The 27,479-nt window shown below is 42.1% G+C and overlaps 1 protein-coding gene across 4 annotated transcripts in view; it reads right to left on the bottom strand.

Annotated features, from left to right (window-relative positions):
* The window catches only part of TMEM72 (transmembrane protein 72), a 123,036-nt gene that overhangs the window by 35,988 nt on the left and 59,569 nt on the right, over window positions 1–27,479 (bottom strand). For 3 of the 4 annotated variants that reach the window (XM_077454830.1, XM_077454831.1, XM_077454832.1), the window contains exon 2: window positions 4,266–4,332. In XM_077454830.1, coding sequence (XP_077310956.1) covers window positions 4,266–4,332 — 67 coding nt within the window. Of the gene's footprint in view, window positions 1–4,253; window positions 4,333–27,479 lie in introns of those variants that run through there. The other variant, XM_077454833.1, reaches the window with a different exon arrangement.

Here is a 27,479-nt window from a genome sequence, read left to right as displayed (position 1 = left end):
TTGTCCTCTGGGTTGACCGTAAAGAGAATAACTCAACACCAAGTTCACTATATGAACCCCTTATATATTTGAACATGTTGATCATATCACCCCTTATTCTCCTCATCTATATACCCTATCTGTGACGCTGAACTCTATACTATCTGTGATGCTGATCTATATACCATCTGTGATGATGATCTATACACTATCTGTATTGCTGATCTATATACTATCTGTATTGCTGAGCTATATAGCCTATCTGTGATGCTGATCTATATAAACTATCTGTGATGCTAATCTATATACTATCTGTGATGCAGATCTATATACCCCATCTATGATGCTGATCTATATACCCTGTCTGTGATGCTGCAAAGTGGGAGGGGTCAAAAGGAAGGGTGGGGTCTGGCGATCCCCCATCCTAGAACTTCACCAGCCACCACTGGCTAGAGTTGATTACCCAGCTTAAAAAGAAAGAGTAATGTTGAACTACATTCTTTATCTGTAAGCAAATGGAATTACTCATCTCACTAAAATTAATCTAATTTTCTTTTATTCAACATCACTGTTGGCTCTAGCTTACAAAAACCCTTTAACCACTTGCCAACCGCCTTCGGCATATATACTGCAGCAAGTACCAAGCCGTCGGTCTGTCCATGTGGTACTGTAGGCGCGTGCCCGTTGTGCACCGCAGGAGCTTAACTCGATGTCCGCCGGCCACCTGCGATTGCGGTGAACAGATGCAGAATAGGGATCTGCCTATGAAAACAAGGCAGATCCTCATTCTGACAGGGGAGGAGAGAGAGATCAGCTGTTCCTAGTAATCAGGAACAGCGATCTCTCTCTACTATCAGTCAGTCCGTCCCCCTGACAGTTAGAAACAGCTCCCTAGGGAAAACTTAACCCCTTCATTGCCCCCTAATGTCAATCCCTTCTCTGCCAGTGCCATTTATAATTTTTGGTGACCAAGGACACCAATACAGTGATCAGTGTATTGGTGTCATTGGTCACCAAATGTATTATAGCAGAAAGTAAAAAATATTGTTTTTTTTTTAAATTGTCAGTTTTTGTTGTTTATAGCGCAAACAATAAAAACGGCAGAGTTGATCAATTACCACCAAAAGAAAGCTCTACTTGTGGGAAAAAAAGAACACTTTTTTGGGTACAAAAAAGTACAAGAACAAGATTTGTTTGGGTACAGCGTTGCACGACCGTGCAAGTGTCAGTTAAAGCGACGCAGGTTTTTATTACTATGGGCTCACAAACCTAAGGCTCACCACACACTGTAATCTGATTGTACAATCTATTTTTAGGCCTGCCAACAACAATGTAGTGCAAGGGCCTGCCTGATTGGATACAAAATGATTGGCTAGATTAGGTGGGTCCTTGTATTACATACAGTACATACATACATACATATCTAAATCTAACTGAAAATAATAAAGATTGCATGGTCAGATTGAGAGGTGTATAGTAGCCCTAATACATCAGGATAAGTATTTTACAATAATTTACATTACAATTATTTACAGTTCCAATGATATTTGAAAATGACAATCACATGGATGAATTAGAAAACCGTATCCTTGTGTTAAAACGTTCCTCTAACTTCGCCAGTGGGACAGAAAATAAGTAGAAATCTCAATATCAGGGACATAAAATGATAGAACATTTTGTGTGATGTCAGCAATGTAATTTTTTCTCTACATTGGAGATCTCTCTTTAATTTCCCCACCCTATCTAGTTTTGTCTGGAGATACACTAAGTGTTACTTGTATGATACATTGCAGAAGGTGTGTTAAAATCTCAGATGCTTGCTTTAGGTAACTTGACCATTAAAGTGCGGCTATAGGCATTTTTTTATTTAATATTTGGATAGTGGATAGTGAATATCTGGGCTGCTTGAGGGTAGGGACTGATGTGAGTGTGCGATGTACAGGGATAGGGACAATTGTAGACACTCACTCAGGTTGAACTGGATGGACTGGTGTCTTTATTAAACCTTACTATGTAACTATATGTAACTATGTAACTATGATAACATGATGCAAAGTTAGAATCACTATCCGGTTTTATTGCGTTTTTTTGTTCCTTGTGTAGCGCTTCCCCTAAGAGCTGCTAAGTAAACGTCCAATGTTCATTTTCCCAAGTCACACAATTCCAATCACTCTTCAGACTGTGGCCCTTAGTTATTTAAGAACTGTCAGAATGCAGAGCTGGCAGACAGCGGGAGCTTTTGGCATGAGTGGACCTTTTTTTTTCTATTTTTATTTTTTAAATAAAGGACTTGTCAAAAACTGTCTATTGTCTTTTTTAACACTACACATTTTTTGAGGGTGAATGAGTAGCGGTACATACACAGTTATGTAATACATAGTAATGTATTAGGTAATGTATTCTGTATTAATGAATTAGGTATGTACGTAACTGCTCATTAACAACCATGTTGTTTAGTGGCTGTTAAGGACACAGGCGTCTGCCCGCTCCTTAACAATGCCTATTTATTCATGTTAATGAATAAGTCGGCTAATGCCAGGCGTTAAATTACTGCATGCTTTCACTACTACAATACCACAAAACTTCATGAAATAACTCATGCAGTATTTTAGTAGCTTTTTTTGTGAATGCCCAAAAACCTTTTTGAAAAATCCTGAATATTTATTTTTATGTGTTAAGGCAGGGGTCTCAAACTGGCGGCCCTCCAGCTGTTGCAAAACTACAAGTCCCATGAGAGGCATTGCAAGGCTGACAGTTACAAGCATGACTCCCACAGGCAGAGGCATGATGGGACTTGTAGTTTCACAACAGCTGGAGGGCTGCCAGTTTGAGACCCCTGTGTTAAGGGGAACACTACAGTTTTGTGAATGGAGTCCAATGTTCCCACTGAACACGCTGTCTCATAAGAGTGATGGAAGCAGCACACAGTCTCTAGGATCTTTCACACCACTATGTTCTTGGAAAATCGGTTGCCTTCTTCCACTATCCTCCAGACACCTTCATCCCTGGTACTAGACTAGATCCTCAGATGACAGCCCCTCAGTCAGCTTCAGCAAAGCAGGCCTCCAGCTAGCCTAACTGAGGCCTTAATAAGCCACAAGCACATATCCAAATCTTCCAGGGGGCTAACAGCCCCCCCAGGCTGATATCTCCTCCTCAGGAAAAAAGACACCTCTGCTCCAGGCTCAAAGTATTTATATAAACTCCCAGCCACCATCTGGGCATTTCTCTAGGGTTTGGCCAGGGCTGCATAAATATCTTTCTGAACAACTGGGGGAAGCAGTCAATCCTGCATCCACTGGAACACAGAACAGACCAGAACAACAAAACACAGCAACCACAGTGAGCCAGAGCCAACGATATCTTCTCACGTCCTGTTGGGTCTACAGATGAGGAAGTGCAGTAAAATATCCCTAATGGAAAATAGAAGGTATGTCTATTAAATAATGAGACTGTGATCCCACCTACTAAAAAAAGCACTCAGAACCAGTTATAACTGCAGGCGTGGTGACCTTGAACATATTTAAACCTGCATGACAAGCAGCAACACTCTATGACATTCAGTTGATTGTGAGTCGCCATTTAGTTTGGTTGTGTTTCCTTTTGTTTGTCAAAAAAAATGCTAAGTTTAAAAGTTGAACAATGTGTCAATTAGAATTTTTTTGTAAAATTGCACAAAACACCAACAGAATGTTTTTAAATGCTTACTACAGCATATGGGAATGGTGGTCTGTCTCATGCACGTGTGTTTGAGTGGCACAGATTCAGCGAGGGACGTGAGAATTAATTCCCAAAAGTTAAATCAGTGCCTAAAGGGATACATTTTGAGTCAGTTGATGCTGTAAAGAAGAAAACGGTGGATGTGTTTAAACAGCTGATAGAAATTGATTTTCTCCATGCCTTCGACCAGTGGAGAACAAGACTGCAGAAATGTATTAGTGCAAATGGGGAATATATTGAATATTTGTAATACATATAAAGAGAAGTTATTTAATCGTTATTTGTCTCTTTATTTAATAAACAAACATCGTAGATGGCAAAAAATAGGCTCTCAGTTGTTTAAAACCTTTCCAACTTTATCCAAAATGAAACAAATGGTTTTAAGTATACTTTAACAACATCAACGTTTTCATTTTGCTCTGTGTAGTTCTATGCATGGTTAAAAAAGTAGACAATGAATGAATGTTCTTTTATCATACAAAATGATAAATAGGGTATTGAAATCTGTATATCAACTTACAAATTAAAAGTTTAATGTATTTTAATGTACATACCACAATACTCACAATAAATAATAGGCCAGACTTGGAAACTGTCCCTTTTGCAGAGTTTCAATACCAACACCGATAAGCACTGTAGAACGAACAGAGAGGTACATTTTACAGGACTTAATAAAACTTAACAACACTTTGCAACAATGCAGTTATATTCTTGAACTGTTTAACTAATTTTACAGATCGCTAATCATTAAGGGAAAAAAGTATTTGATCCACTGCTGATTTTTTTACGTTTACCCAATGACAAAGAAATGATCAGTCTATAATTTTAATGGTAGGTTTATTTTAACCGCTTGCAGACCACCGCACAAAGATGTACGTCAGCAGAATGGCATAGGCAGGCAAATGGGCATACCTGTATGTCAGTTCAAATTTGCTGCCACGGGAGCATGCCCGTGGGTCACGGAACTTGATGTTCACCAGCGGCCCACGATTGTGGTATGGAGAGGTAATTCTGCCAAGTGACATGACAGGGATCTTCTACTCCCTGTCATTGGGAGCAGTGATCGCTGTCATGTCAATGGAAGCCCATCCCCCCACAGTTAGAACACCTCCCTAGGACACACTTAACCCCTTGATCACCCCCTAGTGTTTAACCCCTTCCCTGACTGATCAGTGTATAAATGACAATGGTCCCAAAATGGTGTCAAAAGTGTCTGATGTGTCCGCCATAATGTCACAGTCATGATAAAAATCGCACATCGCCGCCATTACTAATAATAAAAATGTTAGAAATCTATCTCCTATTATGTAGACACTATAACTTTTGCGCAAACCAATCAATATATACTTATTGCAAAAAAAATTTTTTTACCAAAAATATGTAGAAGAATACATATCGGCCTAAACTGAGGGATATTTATTATAGCAAAAAGTAAAAAAAAATTGCCTTTTTTTCAAAATTGTCACTTTTTTTGTTTATAGCGCAAAAAATAAAAACTGCAGAGATGAACAAATACCACCAAAAGAAAGCTCTGTTTGTGGAAAAATTTTGTTTGGGTACAACATCGCACGCCTCACAATTGGAAGTTAAAGTGACACAGTGTGGTATTGAAAAAAGTGCTCTGGTCAGGAAGGGGGTAAATCCTTCCAGTGGTTAATATTGAGAGACAGAATAACAACAAAAATATGCAGAAAACCGCATTTCAAAAAAGTTATAAATTGATTTGTGTTCCAATAAGTGAAATAAATATTTGATCCCCTATCAATCAGCAAGATTTCTGTCTCCCAGGTGTCTTCTATACAGGTAACAAGCTGAGTAGAGCACTCTCTTAAGGAAGTCACCAATAAAACAATTGATAACACACTATGCCATGAAGGACTGAAATCCTGCAGCGCCCTCAAGGTCCCCCTGCTTAAGAGATCCCATATACAGGCCCCGTCTGAAGTTTGCTAATGAATATCTGAATGATTCAGAGGAGAATTGGGTGAAAGTGTTGTGGTCAGATGAGACCAAAAACAAGCTCTTTGGCATTAACTCAACCTAGCTTGTTTGGAGGAGGAGGAATGCTGCCTATGGCTCCAAGAACACAATTTCCACTGTCAAACATGGAGGTGGAAACATTATGCTTTGGGGGTGTTTTCTGGTTACAGGACAACTTCATTGCAGCAAAGGGACAATGGACGGGGCCATGTACCATCAAATCTTGAGTGAGATCCTCCTTCCCTCAGCCAGGGCATTGAGAATGGGTCATGGATGGGTCTTCCAGCATGACAATGACCCAAAACATATGGCCAAGACAACAAAGGAGTGGCTTAAGAAGAAGCACATTAAGGTCCTGGAGTGGCCTAGCCAGTCTCCAGACTTTATTCCAATAGAAAATATGTGGAGGGAGCTGAAGGTTCGAGCTACCAAACATCAGACTCACAACCTTAATGACTTGGAGAGGATCTGCGAAGAGGAGTGGGACAAAATCCCTCCTAAAATGTGTGCAAACCTGGTGGCCAACTACAATAAACGTCTGACCTATGTGATTGCCAACAAGGGTTTTGCTACGAAGTACTAAGTCATGTTTTGCGAAGGGGTCAAATACTTATTTCACTCATTAAAATGCAAATTTATGTATAACTTTTTTGAAATGCTTTTTTCTGCATTTTTGGTTATTCTGTCTCTCACTGTTAAAATAAACCTACCATTAAAATTATAGATTGATCATTTCTTTGTCAGTGGGTAAACGTACAAAATCAGCAGAGGTTTAAATACTTTTTTTCTGTATCCTTTTTTTGCATGCTGTATCACCAGGACAGTAACATTAGCTGCACTTTTAAAAATGATTCTGTTGACTTGTAATTTTAACATAAAATTTTTATAATTGTCAACATAAAAATAAATGGTAATTAATTTACTTTGATATTTTAAGTACCTTACTTAATTTTCATTAGTTCTTAAAACACACCTTTTACATTTACAAAAATAATTTATAATATTGAGTAATCTAGACAAAACTTTTAATGTATGTGCATTTCCATATTCTAATTAAGTTACATTTACTCAAAAAATGTATCTTTTCATTTGACTGAAATTGCAGGATGCATATGTTTGGCAAATGTGCAAACGCACAAGTTTTGATGCTGTATATTTTAAAGAATTTGACGTCTTTTGAAACTTTGAAAGCCTGCACAAGGCGGTTCCCATATGTTTGAGGCCCATCAGGACAAAAGAGCGCCACCAGTTACAAGAATTTTTCCAAGTCACTACAAAGCCATGCAATGCCATTGAAAGGTAAGAGTGAACATTGAACAAATTATCATTCACATGCTTTAAATGTTGCCTAACATACCATTCAAAATGTTTATTTTATTTGCAAATTAATATATTTATAATAAATGGCCATTTGTCCATTGTATACATTGTTTGAGTCAACTTCCCAATGCACATGCAAAGTTTGCGCTTACTGCATGCGGCAGAACGCAACCAAGATGCAGGGTGAGAGACCGCCAGCTGTTAAGCCTAAAAACAATTTTTTACCACAAAAATGAATGTTTCAGCCAATTTGGTTTTTGAGATATTGGAATTCAAATTCAGATTATGTAAAATCAAGCCCTGCTCCCTTTGCACCCAATGTTATTACATTTTAAAAACAAACATTGCATTCGGTTGCACTGCATCTGTGCTGATTTTTGCTGTAAAAAATGAACATATGTTTGCTTTCAGAGATATTGTGCATTATAGTTGATGAAAGCTCTCCCACTTTGCACCACGTTATTACATTTTAAAAACAATTATACCATTTGTTTATGCTGATTTGTAGCACAAAAACAAACTGTTTGTTACATTTTTGAGATATTAGACATTCAACTTTAGATTATGTAACCTAAAACTCTGCCCGCTTCGCACTGTTTGCATGTTATTACATTTCAAAAGCAAATCTACCATATTTATGATGCATTGGCAGGAAAAACAAGCATATTGGTATAGTGTATTTTTTCATATAGCACTCTCATTTTTTATCAGACCCCTTTCACACCAGGGCGTTTTGCAGGCGCTATAGCGTTAGAAATAGCGCCTGCAATCTACCCTAAAAAAGCTGCACCATTGTCTGTAGTGTGAAAGCCCGAGGGCTTTCACACTACAGCGGTGCGCTGGCAGGACATCAGGGAAAAGTTCTGCCAGCAGCTTCTTTGGAAGTGGTGAAGGAGTGGTGTGTTAACTGCTCCTCCACCGCTGCTCCCATTGAAATCAATGGGGCAGCGCTGTAATACCACTGGCAAAACGCCGCTATTGCGGCATATTGCTGGAGGTTTTAACCCTTTCTCGGCCGCCAGCGGGGGGTAAAACATCAATATTTTTGAGTAGACCCAGCACAATATTTTTTACAGTGTGGGTATAGAATATCACTTTGAAGTAGACTTGAAGTCCAAACATAAAACCACACAGTTTTATAGGTGGTTGTACAACATAGCAAAGACTGTAGCAGAAAAATCCTGTATAAATATGAATATGTGGATACCTAACACTTCTTGGCCCATCATATCTATTTAGCCATTGTATTGACTCGGCATATTAATATTTAGACTTAAAGAGTCCCTGGAATTTTACAGAATTTGTGAAAGTGTCTTGAGGGCAGTCTAAATGTGGCATGGTGTGTGCCAAATTCATGTACCTGTGTAGATCTTGTACCTGACTTTGGCATAATGCTTTTACGACCATCACAAGCATCTCTTTCAGGAAAACTGGTGGTCTAAACTTGCTATTGAAGAAAAATTCTCAAAGTAATGGATTTTCATTGTAATCAAATTACTATACCCGAGTGATTAAAATCCCTATTTGAAAATTTTTCTAAGATTTCCAATTGTTTCTAATATTGTTTCTAATATTGTAATGTAGGTGAAATGGTCATGGTTTAATGTTTCATGTGATGGAGATGAAGAGGTAACATAGACAAGATAGGAGTTTTAATATTAGTTTTAAACAAGAACAGTACTTTTTTTGGAAAAATAAAAGGTTTAGTAGTCTTGAACCTACAGCTATACATACAGTGTATACTGGAGAAAGAAAAACTAACCATTACACTGACCTAGCAATTATTCATTACTGCTGAATACTTTGAATATACAATTAGGGCTCATTTACACTAGCAGATAGGGCTCCGTAAAATCCCATGGTTGAGCTTCTACCTCCCCTTTCAACCATTACCGACCTTAGCTGCAGTGGCAGTGGCCAGGGGTGTACACATACTGTGACTGTAATATTTTACTTTGTGGCCAAGGCAGGAATTGTGACCCCTCTCACTTTCAGCAGAAATAGCACCCACAGAAAGTGACCCATTCCAGTGAATGGGGCTATTCTGTAAGTACCCCACCAATGCAATGTTATGTCTGTGGTTGCAGTGCACTACTGCCGCAATCAAGGCCTTAAAGCAGGTGGTGAAGAGGTGATACAATGTTTCCATACTGCCTGTCAAATGCTCCCTAAAAATGCAGATCACTCTTCAGAGACTCTTGTAAACAAGCTCTTGTAAATGAGACCTTACTAATATGAAGTTACTGAAGCCAGTCCATGTCAACAAGTGAGCCCAAGACTATGCCGAATATTAAGATTAGTTTTGTTCGATTACATCATAAAAAATAAAAATACATGGCAGTAACAAATATGATTCTTAAGTATTTTTATACACACATTTATACTTATGACAATAGAAGGTCTAGGCTAATGATTTGAGCACAAATACTGTACATGCATACATACAGTGCTTTGCGAAAGTATTCGCCCCCCTTGAACTTTTCAACCTTTTGCCACATTTCAGGCTTCAAACATAAAGATATAAAAAAAATTATTTTTTGTGAAGAATCACCAACAAGTGGGACACAATTGTGAAGTGGAACGAAATCTATTGGATTTTTGAAACTTTTTTAACTAATAAAAAAATGAAAAGTGGGGTGTGCAAAATTATTCGGCCCCCTTGCGTTAATACTTTGTAGAGCCACCTTTTGCTTCGATTACAGCTGCAAGTCGCTTGGGGTATGTCTCTATCAGTTTTGCACATAGAGAGACTGAAATTCTTGCCCATTCTTCCTTGCAAAACAGCTCGAGCTCAGTGAGGTTGGATGGAGAGCGTTTGTGAACAGCAGTTTTCAGCTCTTTCCACAGATTCTCGATTGGATTCAGGTCTGGACTTTGACTTGGCCATTCTAACACCTGGATACTTTATTTGTGAACCATTCCTTTGTAGTTTTTGCTGTATGTTTGGGATCATTGTCTTGTTGGAAGATAAATCTCCGTCCCAGTTTCAGGTCTTTTGCAGACTCCAACAGGTTTTCATCCAGAATGGTCCTGTATTTGGCTGCATCCAACTTCCCCTCAATTTTAACCATCTTCCCTGTCCCTGCTGAAGAAAAGCAGGTCCAAACCATGATGCTGCCACCACCATGTTTGACAGTGGGGATGGTGTGTTGAGGGTGATGAGCTGTGTTGCTTTTACGCCAAACATTTCGTTTTGCATTGTGGGCAAAAAGTTTGATTTTGGTTTAATCTGACCAGAGCACCTTCTTCCACATGTTTGGTGTGTCTCCCAGGTGGCTTGTGGCAAACTTTAGACAAGACTTTTTATGGATATCTTTGAGAAATGGCTTTCTTCTTGCCACTCTTACATAAAGGCCAGATTTGTGCAGTGTACGACTGATTGTTGTCCTATGGACAGACTCTCCCACCTCAGCTGTAGTTCTCTGCAGTTCATCCAGAGTGATCATGGGCCTCTTGGCTGCATCTCTGATCAGTCTTCTCCTTGTCTGAGCTGAAAGTTTAGAGGGACGGCCAGGTCTTGGTAGATTTGCAGTGGTCTGATACTCCTTCCATTTCAAAATGATCGCTTGCACAGTGCTCCTTGGGATGTTTAAAGCTTGGGAAATCTTTTTGTATCCAAATCCGGCTTTAAACTTCTCCACAACAGTATTATGGACCTGCCTGGTGTGTTCCTTGGTCTTCATGATGCTCTCTGCGCTTTCAACAGAACCCTGAGACTATCACAGAGCAGGTGCATTTATACAGAGACTTGATTACACACAGGTGGATTCTATTTATCACCATCAGTCATTTAGGACAACATTGGATCATTCAGAGATTCTCGCTGAACTTCTGGAGTGAGTTTGCTGCACTGAAAGTAAAGGGGCCGAATAATTTTGCACCACTTTTCAGTTTTTTATTTTCTAAAAAAGTTTAAAATATCCAATGGATTTCGTTCCACTTCACAATTGTGTCCCACTTGTTGGTGATTCTTCACAAAAAATAAAAATGTTATATCTATGTTTGAAGCCTGAAATGTGGCAAAAGGTTGAAAAGTTCAAGGGGGCCGAATACTTTCGCAGGGCACTGTATCTTGGTGGGTCCATTCTGACCTCCCTCTCTATATAAAAAAAAGGCAGTTGGATATGAACTGTTGGTATTTATTTTGATTTTGGTACAGGCATTGCACCACAAGGTAGAAGTGGTGAAAACTACACCTACCGTAATTTGGTTCATGAGACGCTGTCAGAACCAAAACTATCACAGATGTTTCTTGAATTAGGCAGAAGAGCAATTAATGCCAGAAAAGTGACGCAGCAGCTTTACTGAATCCTCCTCAGTCTCTTTAAAGCTCACCCCGACTCATCTTCCCTGTCTTCCTAATCAATCTCTATGTTGCTCAAGCAGACAACGATGTAAGGTCTGTGTCAGAGCTTACACAGGGTTGATGATGTCATTCTTTTCACAGGCTACTAAGATAAAGCATTGCATTATGACAACTTTGTGTCCTCCAGCTTTAAAGTGGTTCTAAAGGCAGATGTTTTTTATCTTAAGGCCCCATTCACAGTGAGGCACTTTTCAGGTGCTTTTGCGCTAAAAAAAAGTGCTTGAAAAACTCACAAAAAACTATTTCCATTAAAATCATTGAATACTTTCACACTGGGGCAGTATGCTGGCAGGGTAGTGAAAAAACTCCTGCAACAAACATCTTTTTGAGCAGCATATTTAGAGCGCTAAAAAAGCACCTTAAAAATGTCCCTCTCCATTGAAATAAATGAAAAACGCCTCAAAAGCTTCAAAAACTCCTGAAAAGCCCCAAAAAGCTCTTCAAAAGTGCCTGAAAAGCTCTTCAGAAGTGCCCGAAAAGTGCCTCAAAATCGATTAATGTTTTACTGGCAGTTTAGAAGCTTCTGTGTGCAGCAGCCCCCCTCAGTCCACTAATACTCAAGCCCATCTCAATCCAGAGATGTTGCACAAGAGGCTCAGCTGTCCGGGATTCTTCCTCCCCATTAGCTATGGTGCCCTTGGTTTCTGCTGCTGTCAGTCAAAGTCAGTGAGCCAATGAGGAGAGAGAGGGGGCGGGTCTGGGCTGCAGCTCCATATCTGAATGGACTCAAAGAGCAGTGACTCGGGTTCATGCATAGCAAGCTGCTTGCTGTGGAGGGCACTTGGTAGGAAGGAGGTGCCAGAAGCACTGGCAAGGGACCCGAGAAGAGGAGGATCTGGGCTGCTCTGTATAAAACTACTGCACAGAGCAGGTAACTATAACATGTATGTTATTTTTAAACAAAAAAAAAAAAAAAAGAGACTTTAGTATTACTTTACTTATTTGTCTGTTATATACACAAAGCAATTTTTGTTAAAAGGAGAAGTATGGCCAAAGTTTGTTTGGATGTACTTCTCCTATGGATCACAGGAGTGCAATTCGTTTTGCACTCCTGTGACCCATTTTCAGCAGAGAGCAGCATGAAGTCCACTCTCTGCTGATGTCACAGAAGTTGGTCCAGGCACCACGTCATTGCGACAATGTAAGTCTGGACCGACACCCAGCTCAGCCTCTCAGCGGGCCGCTGAGAGCCTAAGCCAGCTGCCACCGCCCTCTCCACAGCTCCAGTGAGCAAGGAGGGGGCAGAGCAGAGCTGTGACTGAAGTCTGTAGTTCCCTGCTTGGGGAGCTGTCAGAACAGAGTAATCAGCAGTGTTCGATTGCTCAGTTCTCGGTGCAGAGGCACCAGGGGACAGATGCAGCATTGGACCGATGCTGCGTCCACCAAGGTAAGTATGAATCTTCAAAAAAGCTCAAACACATACTTTTCTTTTAAAGTTTTTAAATAACAATGAATACAAGAACAGGCACATTTAAAGAATGCCCTTCATGGGCTATTTGCTATAGCAGGGAAAGTAACTGAAAGAGCAAAGAAAAACGGAAGAAGAAGGGGCAGGGTTACACATGGTCCTGAAAATGATTGAAAATGCTAACAATTATAGTTAAGTATAACTTCCAGCATCCAGCAATTGCAATTATGCAAGTATAACTTCCAGCATCCAGTTTTCCCTCATTTCAGCCTCAGTGGCACTGTTCCAACCCCTAACACACAGGGTTTCACTGAAATGGCAATTAAACAATTGAACATAAACAGGGCCGGTGCAAGCAATAGGCAGCTTAAGCAGCCGCCTGAGGGTGCCAGGAGGGGAGGGCCGTAAAATCCAAGGAGCTCAACCCAGGAGCTGAACCTCAAAGCCCAGTGCCGGGCTCCAGTCAGGGGCACACTGGACAGGGGTGCAATGCCCCCCCCCCTCCCGGGCCACTCTGAGGCTCCACAGTTTCCTGCTGTCAGGTAGCCTGTGACAGTACCGCAGAGAGGAGGAAGAGGACAAGCGTGGAGATCGCTGGTATGGCAGGGTGTTGGTGTGGTAGGGTGCTGGGAACAGGGATGGCAGGGTACTGGGAGCAAGGATTGCTGGAAGCAGGGATGGCAAGATGCTAACAGTGGGATGGTAGGGTGTTGTAAGCAGGGATGGCAGGGTGCTGGTGTGGTGAGATAGGAATGGTAGGGTGTTGGGTAGAGGACTTGGTGTGGGGGATTTGGGGGGGGGGGGTTGACCCAGGATGGGGGGGGGGTTGAAAGGGAGGACCGGAGGAAAGGATCTGTGCTAGAAGTGGGGAGAGTTTTGCTGAGAGGGTGATTAGGGTGGATTTGTCCTGGGGGGGCTTGAAGAGACACCCTTCACACTACACCCCATAAAAAATACGGCACAATGTGAAGGAAGTCTCAGTGCATCTGTGCACACTAGGGGTGAGGGGTTACATTGTGAAGGGGAGGGAGGTGGTAAGAGGACGGCAGGGTGAGGGCACCAAAATGTACCTTCTCCTAAGTAGACAAGAATCCCTGCACTGGCCCTGAATAGAAATATCTTTATTTAGGACATTGGGAGTTTTTTCTTATGTGAAGAGTTTTCCCATCAATTATTTTCCCCAGGGGCAGAGGAGCAGGAACTGAACGGAATTCTATCCAGCTGGGACAAAGACAGCAATAGAAACCTCTGAGAGGCTCTAACTCTTTCTTGCTCTGTCCAAAATAACAACAAAAAAAATAATCTACATGGAAGCAGATGAATCTGATCCCGCAACCATTTTTTTTCACTGTAATATAATGTTTTATTTGGTTATGGGCACTTATGTTCTCTAGTTACATATCTTCCAGTAAGATTTATACTAGTACACTGCACCTAAATATTGGCTAAAGGGAAACTGCCAATATGAACAGACTTCTCAAGTGACTCAAATTCTTAAAAGAACCCATCAAATATTATTAATAGACATTTTAGGATACTGCTAAAAGTCATACCTGAATATTTATATTGCTTATTTCTCAAAGTATCAATCTGATGTTCATATGTGTCCTTACTGGTGGTACCATATGTTCATGATTATTATTTTATGTACACATTTAAATTACAGATTTCTTCTCCTGGCTGGCTGGATATTTAGACAATATACTGAGCACCCTTACTGTATGACTGCTTTGACAATGTGAATGAAATATAACCTGCAATGCTCAGTTATATTGTAAAAACACTACACATACCCTTTATACCGGTGATTAGTGTAAACAAGTACTTATACATTATATAAAGTTACTGTATGGCATGTTTATATCACACTGTTCTATTTTATTAAGACTGCACTATGTGTACACATTCACACAGACCTAAATTCAGGTTGCACAATATAAGCATCTATGCCTTTCCATGATTTGGTTAAATAATTACTTTATTTACAGTGATATTACTGTACTACAAGCAAATGTATAGCATTTGGGATGGGGTAAGGGTCGTTTTTGGTTGTATCCTGTATACTTACCTGTTTATTTTGTACTTCAGACACCCCTACCTACTCCTGACCCCTGTAATGTGTGTATAACACACTCCCAACTGTCATGGTTATGCAGTAATATTGTCTGTCAGCTTACCTCTCCTCATGTATTTACCTTTAGAAGCCAGCCACTCTCACCTGCCTGCTTACATCTTCCCTCAGCATAGCTACACCTCAGCCTCTAATTAGGAACACTATTGTAACCTGTGCATTGCAACCCAACCTTGCTGATCAACCATTGCATGTTTAGCTTTCGTGTGTACTTGCTGTATCTCCAATGTCTGGTTCCAGTTAACGATCTTGGCCTGTTCTCGACTATCCCTGTTTGTTTGTGACCCTGACCCTTGGTGTGTTCTATGTTTTTCCTTGTCTGTTAGTCGCCCTGACCTTTGGCTTATCCCCTTACTATCCGTGTTCCTTAAAGCAGAGTTTCACCCTCATCCACCCACATTTGGCACCTTTCAGGGGGGAGCGGGTACCTGTTTTTGACAGGTAACGGTCCCCACTTCTGAGAGATCTTATTGGGGTGAGATCACTTGGAAGTTCGGCCCCCTCCTCCGTCCCCCGTCGTCAGGCCATTCAGAAAGCGCAGTGCACTTATCGCATGCACGGTAGGGAACCGGCTGTAAATCAGAAAGGCTTCACTACCGGGTTCCCTTTTGACTACAAATGGTGGCGGCAGCACCCTAGAGCTGATGGAAACATCGGCTGGGGTGCTGACATTGTTGTGTAAGTGTCCTAATATTAAAAGTTTTTGTGGGGGGAGGGACGAAACGCCACTTTAAGGTAGACTGTGCGCAGAAAAGCATATGTAATGGAACAGTTTCTTTATTTTAAATATGATAGTGCTCAGGTTTGTACCTGTTACTTATGGCACAGTGATTAAAGCATATTTTGTGGGTAATGTGGCATATGTATGCTGTATATACAGTGAGTAGGTTTAAAGGAGAAATCCAGCTTTTTAGGCTGGGCCACAAGGGTCACAGGAGTGCAATTCCGCTGACGTCACTGCCATCAGTCGAGGTAGCACGTCATCCCGACTTCAGATGTCTGGATCCGCCAGCTGCCTTGACTGATGGCAGTCTTAGCGTCTCACTGTAGTCAGCAGCTCTCCTCTCTGGGATATGTGAGAACCGAGCCATCGGCGGTGTTCGGTGGCTCGTTTCTCAGTGCAGACACACTGGGGGGACAGATGCAGCATTGGTCTGATGCTGCATCCACCTAGGTAAGTATAAAACCCCTCCAAAAAAAGGTCAGGGTCAAATGAAATTTTCCAAATATTTTATGCCAAATGTGTTTGCATTGTAATGTGGTGTTTATAACTATATTCCCTGCTGTTGGGTTGTTGCACTACAAATAGACTATACTAAAAGTTGTAGCTAGCTATACAAATACATAAATACTTTTTTCTTAGATGTATTTATGACTTTATTATGTTAAATCTTTCAGTGCTTGGTGGGATTCTCATCAAAAGTGCTGCATGTATATCCTACACCCACATTTTTGATGGTCGCCTCCACTTTTCACAGCGGTGTACTATGCATGCCACATTCTGCTCCTATAAATATTGTCCCTTTTCATCAAGTTTAAAGTTGTGGTTTGTGACATGTAGACCTTTAAGATTTATGTTCCCCCAGGGTTTTCTTTGTGCAGACTTTTTTGGGACCAGTGTCTAGAATACAAAGGTTGAACCACCCCAACACTGGCTATGTTCTGTTGTTCCTGGAAGAGCCATTTGTGAAGCAACATGTAAAATTCAGTAACAGCAACAAGTAGAGAAATTTACATGAGTGTTGTTGACCCAGTAACAATAAAAGTACATAAGCAGATACAAAGTGAAGTGTTTGCTTAAAGTGGAACTAAACTCTGTTTTACCCACCTCCCCGACCAGCAGAGCGAGCTTCCTTCCCAGCCTCAGGTTTGGCGTCTTCAGCCATCTTGACTAGCTGTTCCAGGATGATGAAACCCCACACACTGGAATTACAGTAATTCATCCCGACACCAAGATATGCTAAGAATGTACATTGAGTTGCATATGTGTGGATCAGTGTACATTTTGAAGAAACATTGTTGATGGGCAGATTAGACACTAAGTGCAGAAGACATACTGGTGCATTAAAAGCCGCCAGCAATAATTCATTTTAAAGCTATGGTTCGCCCTTTAAAGAAATCAAAAAGGATAACAATGTCATATTGCAACATAAAGGCTACATTCGCACCTCTGTGTTTTTACTCACAGGCAGTTTCTCTGTGATTCTGCCCGCAATTTCAAAGCGCCGAGGTCTGAATGACAAATCGCAGAATGCATTTGAGATGCCATTTGATCTGCCGCGATGGTAGCACGATAAATCATGCTGCGATCGCAGCAACCCGCATCACGTGAAGCATCTCACCCAAAAGTAGCTCCTGAACTTTTTTTGGGTGACAAACTTTACGCAATGTGGGTTGTGCGATTTATCGTGCAACAATCACGGCAGCTGCAATTTTAGGTGGAATGGCATCCCATGTGTGCTCTCTGCAGTTTTCCATTTACACCTCAGCGCTTTAAAAACGTGAGGCAGAATCGTGACAAATCTTCCCCCGATTCAAAACGATGAGGTTTGAATGCAGCCAACATGGTGAGATGGCTATACTGAGCAAAAGGATTAGGTAAGGGCCTATGCTGACATGTTTAGGGCTTGTGTCAATGGTATCCGTATAAAAAGCTTCTGAGAAGATTAAGAATTAATGAACAAATGCGTTTCACCTACAGCTGACTTCCTCCCTTCAAGTGAGTTTTGCATTCTCATAGATTTGTATGCAAGAGTCTTTGAAAGGATCAAAAGTCTGCAGACAAAGGCCCTAAGAGACACACAAAGCTGTGAAGAGACCAGCAGGTAATGCCAGCTCATTGAGAACCTCAAAGAAAGTTGGGACACAGGCTAATTGTGTACCCTAAGTTATCAATGTGGTCTCCTGTGATAGAGGTGTGAATTGTATTGAGAGAAGCAAATGGCTGAAAATGCTGATATTCTGAATGAATTAGGTTATGATTGAACGTATATGTTTTATTGTTTTAACCAGAAGATGGCAGTACAATACTGCATAATAGTACCATAATAATACAATCCTTTGCACTCTAATAATCTGCGACCCCAGAGAACACTACAACCTAACTCTTTTAACATGTAATTTTAGCCTGGGTTAAGCACACCCGGAATATGGGTAAGTGAGAAGCTATATGACTGCAGTAATGCTTTGATGTCCAGTGAATGGTCAGCACAGAGATTAATGAGGAATTAAGCAACTCAGGCACGCAAATAAATTCTAAATTCTTTTGAAGTTGAATTTATTTATTTTTTTAATTATTTTTATTTTGTTTTATACAATACATATTATAACAAGCCATACAATGTGGGCTGCAACCGGCCACAAATTTGACGGTACACCACAGAAAAACAATACAACATAAACGTTATCACAGAAACTTGTGATACATCGCCCCTAACTTTGCCCAGACAGGTACACATAGTTCCTAACTCCATCCGGGGGCAGTCTACCATGACACAAGGATACAATTCTGCGGCTCCCCCATCAGATATACCCCCCACTCCATAGTGACATGGCTAATTAATGGCTAAACAGTAACAGGGTAAGAAGGGTCCATATCAAAAAGGAAAGAGGGCACCCAAAGGACAAGCTGAGCTAGCTGCACACCCCGTAACAAACATGGAAGAAAGAGAAGAAGTTCCCCGTGGGGTTTTTAGGCAGCAATGAGGATGCAAAAGATTCATAAAAATTTACTTGGTTTTATTGGTCACAAAACTAGTCAGACCATATACAATACATGCAGGAATTAAAATGTGAGCTCTGGTGTACAGCAGTCAATAGATCCTACTGTGGTAAAGATACAAGGTACAGAGTACAAATATAATGCATACATTCATTCCAAATGAGTAAAAAAAGTATTCAAATCAATATCCATTTTGTAATTTCAATAACCATCTGGCATGCTTGGGTATCAAGCATGCCAGATGGTTATTGGAATTACAAAATGGATATTGATTTGAATACTTTTTTTACTCTTTTAGAATGAATGTATGCATTATATTTGTACTCTGTACCTTGTATCTTTACCACAGTAGGATCTATTGTCTGCTGTACATCAGAGCTCACATTTTAATTCCTGCATGTATTGTATATGGTATGACTAGTTTTTTGACCAATAAAACCAAGTAAATTTTTATGAATCTTTTGCATCCTCATTGCTGCCTAAAAACCCCACGGGGAACTTCTTCTCTTTCTTACAAAAGGGTCCATGTGGCCCTGGTAGTGGCCAAGGGCTCCACTAAGTGTAAAAGACATACTTTGATGGACATAGGGATAGAAATTGAGGTGACCGATCTTATACAGGAGGCAATGGCTTGCCAATAAGATTTAATTAGTGGGCATTCCCAGAAAATACGCATGAAGAAGTTAGCTAAGGGTGCAGCGCATCTCCAGCACTAGAAGTTGAAGTTTGTTCATGTCACATAAGGCCCAAGTAGTTTGCCCAAGTAGTAAGTGCAAGATATGCCATTAATCAATAGTTTTATTTGAGAAAATGTACTATTTGTATCTGGCAGTCTCTCAAAAATGAGAAGAGGCATAATGCATCTATGGTGTGTGCCAGGTTCAATTTCAAACACTGCATTTTACAACAGTGCTGCTGTATAAATTCTTTTTAGACCAACTTTTTTTTTCTTTGAGGAAAATGTATAAAAAAAAAATATTCAAGTGTGTATTTTTAGCTCAGATAAGTCCTTTCTATTGCTCCCAGCCTCCTCCAAATCTCAAATTCCTTTTTTTTGTGGCAGTAAGTCGATTTCCTGTTAGAAGGCAGCTACATTTTTTTTTTCCCCATGGCCCCACTATATGTGGGAACATAGCTATCCTCTCTTACTCACTCCTGAGATGGACTATCTACTATGGGATTTGTAGTATGCGCAGAGCATGTGACTGCAACCAACGTGCACTTGCAAATGGAAGTGAGAGGGAAAAAGAGGTCTTGGAGCTTACAGAGCAACACACACGCAGGCAGAAAAACACAGTAAAGCACCGTACATACTATCAGATTGTCTGCTGAGTTTTTCCTTCAGATTTACCAAAACCATATAATATGAGGTCAAACCTTAGGAGTTTCAATGTGTATGCAACCAGGCAGGCCCTTCTACTACATGGTTTTGGTAAATCTGAAGGAAAAACTCAGCAGACAATCTGATAGTGTGTATGCGGCCTAAGAAAAGCTTTAATGAAAAATAGATTTCAAGGCTATTAATTAGTGAATATGGGGGGGGGGGGGGGGGTATGATCAACATGTAAAAATACATAAGGGGTCCATATAGTGAACCTGGTGTTGAGTTATTCACTTTAAGGCCATCACACAAGGGAGCACTCTTTACATCTACAAAAAAAGACTTAAGGAAAAGCTCTCCAAATACGTAAAGGTTTCTTCAGGCTGGGTTCACACTGCTGCGGGGGGAGATCCGGATGTGATTCGCACCCGCACTGCAGTGCAAATCACATCCGATCTCCGTAGCGATGCGAGTTCAGCCATACAGATAGTATGGCTGAATTTGCATCGCTCCCGCAGCAAACTCGCACGGGACCCTTTTTTTGGTCCGCAACAGAATCGGATCGCATGGGGGTTCACACCATGCGATCCGATTCCTGTGCGAGTCTGCAGATCACACTGCGATATGCGGACGGATCTGGGGGTGTCATTAACATATCATTGACACTCCCAGCCGTCCGCATAGGGCAGTGTGAACTGCCGACGGGAGTCATGCGATGCGGGAAAACGCCGCGGATTCGCGGCGTTCCCGCATCGCTGTGGTGTGAACCCGGCCTCACAGTAAGAGTTGTGAAAATGTGTAATAGACTCCCTCCAGAGGTGGTTCTAGCCAGCTCAGTAGGTTGCTTTAACTACTTAAGGACTGTAAGAATTAAAGGGTAAAATCTTCTGGAGGTCAAATGGTTAAACAGCTATATAGAAGAGGGTTTTACTATAATTTTACCATATTTGTTTAATCTTGTGAGTCATTTTCCTTTCTAAAAAAAATTGCTTGTTTTTACAAAACTACATTATTGGAGTGTTTTATATGTTTTTATATATATTTTATATATGTAGAAGGGAATCACAGGGGGACAAGCTGGGTGGATGAATCATTGTATAAAAACGATATATGCCAATCTGTTATAAGGTAAGCATTAAGATCTTTTGAGTGTCTGTCTGTTGGGGAGTGAGGCACATAAGCATGAGTGTATCACTTATGGTAGATTTTTTAACCACTTAAGGACCAAGCCTCTTTCTGAGATTTGTTGTTTACAAGTTAAAAACATTTTTTTTTTTTTATTTCTAGAAAATTACTTAGAACCCCAAAACATTATACAGGTCATTGTAATACTTTCTATTACACCGTATTGGTGCAGCGGTCAGACCTGGTAATCGGCTATTTTTCCTTTCAGCGCGAGGAGAAAAAAAAAAGCCGATCACCGGCGGCCGTGAGAGGGACTTCAGTCCCGATCACGGCCAGCTCATCAGTGCCCACCTGCCCCCTGCCAGTGCCACCTAAATATTAAAAAAGGGCTTCCCATCAGTGCCACCCATCAGTGCCCACAGTGCCACCCATCAGTACCCACAGTGCCACCTATCAGTGCCCACAGTGCCACCTATTAGTGCCCACAATCTGCCTCAACAACAGTGCCGCACCCCAGTGCCACATATCCGTGCCCATCAGTGTTATCTACCAGTGCCCATCAGTGCCCATCAGTGCCACCCATCAGTGCCGCCCATCAGTGCCACCTATCAGTGCCCATCAGTCCCATCTATCAGTGGTACCTAACAGTGCCCTTTAGTGCCACCCATCCGTGCCACCCATCAGTGCCACCCATCAGTGCCATCTTATCTGTGCCCATCTTTTCCCATCAGTGCTGCCTTATCTGTGCCTATCGGTGCCACCTTACCTGTGCCTATTAGTGCCACCTTAACTGTGCCTATCAGTGCCCACCAGTGCAGCCTATCAGTGCCCAGCAGTGCAGCCTATCAGTGCCCACCAGTGCCACTTCATCAGCGCATTTCAATGAAGGAGAAAAATGACCTGTTTGCAAAATTTTATAACAAACTATGAAACATGATTTTTAATTTATTTATTTTTTGCATCTTTTTTTGTTTGTTTAGCAAAAAATAAAACTCCCAGCTGTAATTAAATACCACCAAAAGAAAGCTCTATTTGTGGTAAAAAAATGATAACAATTTCATTTGGGTACAGTGTTGTATGACTGCGCAATTGTCATTCAAAGTGCATCAGCGCCGAAAGCTGAAAATTGGTCTGGGCAGGAGGGGGGTTTAAGTGCCCAGTAAGCAAGTGGTTAAATGAGATCTGTGGTCAAAAAGACCTCAGATCTCATATTTACACTAAAATGCAATAAAAAAATAATAATAATAAAATGTTGTCATTTGAAAAAAATAAAATAAAAAAATGGCCCTTTAAGAGCTATTGGTGGAAGTGACGTTTTGACGTCACTTGTGCCGTGCAATGGTATGGAGACAGGTGGGGGCCATCTTCCCCTCACTCATCTCCATACCCAGGAAGAACAAGCATCTGATCGCCTCCATCCCTACCTACGGCTCCGGCAAGCAGCGGAGGGCACAGGAGTGTGGCGGGAGGTAGGGCCTCTCCCGCCACCGAAAAAAGAGTGATCTCGTGGCGAATCCGAGACCACTATTATTGGAAACCGGACCGCCTGCCGAAGAAGAGGATACCAGGGTTATGGCAGCTAGCTGCTGCCATAACAAAGATATTCCTCTTCAAAGTTAGGACATATATCAGCGCGCGGCAGTCCGGAAGTGGTTAACACATGAAAACTGTGGATTGGAGATTCATATTTCTTTGAGAGTTGCACTGAGATTGAATTGGACATGTCTTTATAATTAAAGTGTTACTATACCAACAACAGTAAAATCGGTCTGTAAATGCAGTAAAGCATGCTTGTTATACTCACTGTGGAACCTAAGAGGTTACTCCTCTGCATTGTGTAAAAAGGCTGTTTTATCCTGTCTCCTCTGATCCCCCCCTTCTTCCATGTCCCCTTATCATTTCCTAATATTACAGAGGTCGGGGACAAGCAGTTTGGTATGTATTGCTAGAGAGCTTTTTTTTTCTTTGGCGAGTGAATGTGGTCAGCACAGGGCCAAACAGCACTGTCCAGACAGAGGGTCAGGGGATCCTGCATCTTTATAAGACATCCATGAGAGAATGAAAACTCCTCCTACAAGCTTTATCCTGTGGATATGTTTTTATTAAAAGCAATTAAAAAGAAAACTACTCACAAACAACTCTAGAATTCTTGCAATAGAAATAATTGCCAAATAGCAGCAATCCATCTAAGATGAACAATACACTCCAGAGGTCACGGGGGAAATCACAGAGCTTAGCTGGCAGTGGCCTCCTGGCGATTATTTATATTACAAGAATTTTACAGTAGTTTGTGAGTAGTTTTCTTTATAATTACTTTTAATAAACACATATCCAAAGGATAATGCACAAAGCTGGTGCGCCCTTCTTTTCCTTTTTTATCTTTGACTATTAGGATACCCTTATCCTTGAGGGCAGCAAGGCCTGTGACATTTCTATAGACTGTCTGGTAATCCACTTGTGCGCAGGAGCGTTTGTTTTTCTGCTATCCTACAAGCTTTAACCAGACACTGATAGAAGTCACAAGACTGCTCTAACTACTGGTGAGAAAAGGGATTTAGTAGTTTAGTTTATTTACTAAAATTATTGAATTTCCATGTTCTGTGTACTGTGTAAGACCAGATAGGGTGAATGCAGGATCCTGGGTTTATTAACACTTTAATATGGTTGCAGAGGCGTAACTAGAACCTTCAGGGCCCCGATGCAAGAAACCATGAAGGGCCCCCCTGAACTCCAGCCAGGGCCCTTCCCTCCGAGTCCGGCGGTGGAACTCCAGGGCGTGGTCACAGGTATGACCTTTGTGAGCCCTGTAGTTCCACCACTGGCATCAGTAGTTTTTTTTATTATTTTAATTTTTTATTTTTAGGTGCCCCATTGGGGGACTGTCCCTAGGCAGGATGGGGTCCCCATCCCCAGAAGAGATGAGGCCCTTTTCTCCAGGGCAGATGAAGTTACTGCCCCCAGGTGAGAAGGGGTCCCTGTCCCCAGGGGAGGTGGGGGTCCCTGTCCCCACCTGAGAAGGGGTCCCTGTCCCCAGGGGGAGATGGAGGGGGTATGTAATGGTGTGTGGGGGATGGGGTCCTCTCACTCACCATGACCAAGCCACGCACTCATCCATGTTGGCCTGGGCTCCATCCAGTGTGCTGGATGGGTGATCAGCATATCTCCCAGAAAGACCTTTCGTCATCTGTGTATGACGGGGGAGGAAGGGGGCTGGCAGACAAGCCTGCAGTGTCCTCCGGGGGGCTCTCATAGGGCTGCACTGCATCTGTGTGCTTAGTTTGTTTATCCGGGAAAAGTATGCAGTGCAGTGTGGGCCGGACTCAGGGGAGGGCGGGACTCTGGCTGGGGAGAACAGACATCGGACTGAGCGGCAATGCATGGAGCAGGAGAGGGGTACTCTGAGGAGCCGACCGAGGACACAGGTCATGCGGGGAATGCACAACTAAAGAGCAGCCAGTGTGATAGTCGAGCATGGAGCTCTGCTAGTCACCCTCCACCTCCAGCCACCCGTGTGCATGGTGCACTGGTACCCCTAGCTGCCTATGCTGCTGCCGGCCATATGTAGAGGGGGCTGCATGGGCCCCCTGCAGCACAGGGCCCAGTTGCGGTCGCAACGGCTGCACCCCCTATAGTTACGCCCCTGTATGGTTGACAAAAGACACGAGTCCATCCAGTTTAACCCACAGAAAAACACACACACACACACACACACACACGAATCAAAATGTGTGTGATTATAGGATTATATGTGTTTGGCCTCCTTCACACGGGGCGGATCAGTAATGATCCGCCCCGTGAAGATCCGCTCGCTCAGCGGGGATCGCTCCGTTGTCCCCGCTGACCCGGCTGCGGACAGGGCGGTCTCCGCACACTGTGCGGGGACCGCCCTGTCAGCTCTCCGCTCTCCTCTATGGGGATCGGACGAGTACGGACCGTCTGTCCTTGTTCATCCGATCCGCTCTGCAGACAGATAGAAAAATAGAATTTTCCTCCGTCTGCAGAATCGGACTGTTGCGGAGGCGGACAAAATCGGGTGTCTGCGGATGCTCATCCGCAGACACCCGCTATCCCATAGGGATGAATGTATGTCCGTATTTCATCCGCAAACGGATGGATGAAATACGGACATATCGTCCGCATGTGTGAAAGGGGCCTTTCACAGACTGGGCGTGTGATATGTGATTTTTTTTCACTTTTTGAACACTTTTACTTTGGTGTATCAGAGTGCTACATATGAATTGATATAAATCTGCTAGTACATCTTAAGTCCCGTACACACGAGAGGACTTATGTCCGACAGACTTCCGAAGGAGTTCTGCCGGAGTTCTGCCGGAGTTCCGACAGAGTTCTGACGGACTTTTCGGCTGAGCGGACTTGGCCACACACAATCACACTAAACTCCGACGGATTCGAACGTGATGACGTACGACTGGATTCGAATAAGGAAGTTCATAGCCAGTAGCCAATAGCTGCCCTAGCGTCGGTTTTAGTCCGTCGGAATAGCATACACACGAGCGAATTTTTCGAAGGGACCGGGTCCGGCGGAGTTCCTTCGGAAAAATTTGAAGCATGTTCCATATTCTAAAGTCCTTCAGACTTTGGCGAGTCAAAAGTCCGTTGCAGTCCACACACGATCGAATAGTCTGACGGAATCAGTCCGTCGGACTTTGGATGTTGAAAAGTCCGCTCGTGTGTACGGGGCTTTACTCTCCCCAGACTGACTATGCTGCAGTCAAAAGGTGCCCCCCTGTGCTCCTTCATCCAGAATGGGAGCACCCTAATACAGGAGGTGTGTTACTGGCCAGATCACTGGGTGAAAACAGAGGGAAAAAAGAAAACTGATGCAGCCACCACATCTAATAATTGGTAAACCGCAGTATGTTACATTTTTTGTTTTGGGTTTGATATCACTGTAACTGTATGGCAGTTATGCGAATTAGTACTAAAATAAGCAGCTGCAGAATTTCAAAGTTTTATGCTCCAGAGTTCAGTCATATTCATATCCAAGCTTTGGGGCTTATCTAAAAATGTAATCTACTCTTTTCTAACTCTAGACAGTGGCGCCGGCTCAAAGATCTGGACCAAGAGTCCTACCAACCCTTGTTCCAGAGCAGTCACATCACGGGCAATGGACTGACAAGGTTCAGTTTCACTGCTGTCAAAATATTTCTCTAGCCCAAAAGTCTAGCATGAGATAAATAAATAAATATGTATTGGGGAAACCTCTATTGTGTTTACATTGAATTTATTATAGGAATATATAAAATGATATTATTACATACAGGGTATAAAGGAGTAATAGGAACTCTCCTTTAGTTGGAAATGGATAGGGGAAAAGTTAGTTCTATCAGGTTTGTATGGTTGTTTTTATCCCCATTGGGAATATATCACCTGGACACAGTGACCACTGAAAGGGGAAGAGAAGGGAAAATCTCAAAATTAGTGATGCAGAGATATAAATATGCCTTAAAGAGGAAGTAAACCCTGATGGGTTTACTTCCTCTTTCATTCCCTGCAAAGGCAAAGCATAATGGACTACTATGCATCGCATAGTAGACCATTATGTGTCACTTACCTGACACAGGAGCCAGCGAAGTCACCGCTGTCCCCTGTAGTCCGGCGCATCCAACTTCTTGTGGGGTCTTGCAGCCCCGCCGCTGTCATTCGGCGAAGCCGCGATGACGTCACTCCCGCGCATACGCACGGGAGCCGACACGCGCGGCATCTTCGTCATTGATGATGCCGCGCTCAGTGCGCCTGCGCGCCGCTGTCTACGGCGCATGCACCGTAGACAGCGGTGCCTGTCTTTGGGCAAATATCTCCTAAACCATATAGGTTTAGGAGATATTTCTTGGACCTACAGGTAAGCCTTAATCTAGGCTTACCTGTAGGTCAAAGTGGTTTGTAAGGGTTTACAACCACTTTAATAAATATGACTGCTACTTCCATAATGGACTACGTTATACCAGTTATAGGATGTAAACATGCACAGGGCTTTGTAACAGAAGTGATCTGGTGAGACTGTAAACCCATCTGCTTGGGCTAAAGAAGCTTCAGGGCTCACCCAAGGCCATACTTTATGGTTAACACTAAACTGATGAGATGGAAAAATTTCCAAAGCTATCAATAAATGCTGTATTACATGCTGTTCATATTCACTCTGTCACTATCAGATTATTTTTCTGTATTCTGCAAAAAAAAACTGGTTGATCCTGCTGTTCTCTATCTACCTTGCTGTCCAAATCCCCAATTCAGCTAGAGATTTTGCAGAGCAGTGTTGGCAGCTCTGCACATGCTCAGTTTTAAGTGAGTTTCTATGCTGAACATTTCCTCTCTGTCACATCTGAGAAGCCCATGTGACTATAGAGTCACACAGTTGGTCATATATAGTGCTTAATGACAGCCCAC

This window comes from Lithobates pipiens, unplaced genomic scaffold (assembly GCF_037356315.1).
Source record: "Lithobates pipiens isolate NorthernLeopardFrog02 unplaced genomic scaffold, aLitPip1_a1.2 Scaffold_25, whole genome shotgun sequence".
Classification (NCBI taxonomy): domain Eukaryota; kingdom Metazoa; phylum Chordata; class Amphibia; order Anura; family Ranidae; genus Lithobates; species Lithobates pipiens.
Note: the sequence above shows the minus strand (reverse complement) of the source record. Positions and strands in the feature narration are given on the sequence as shown.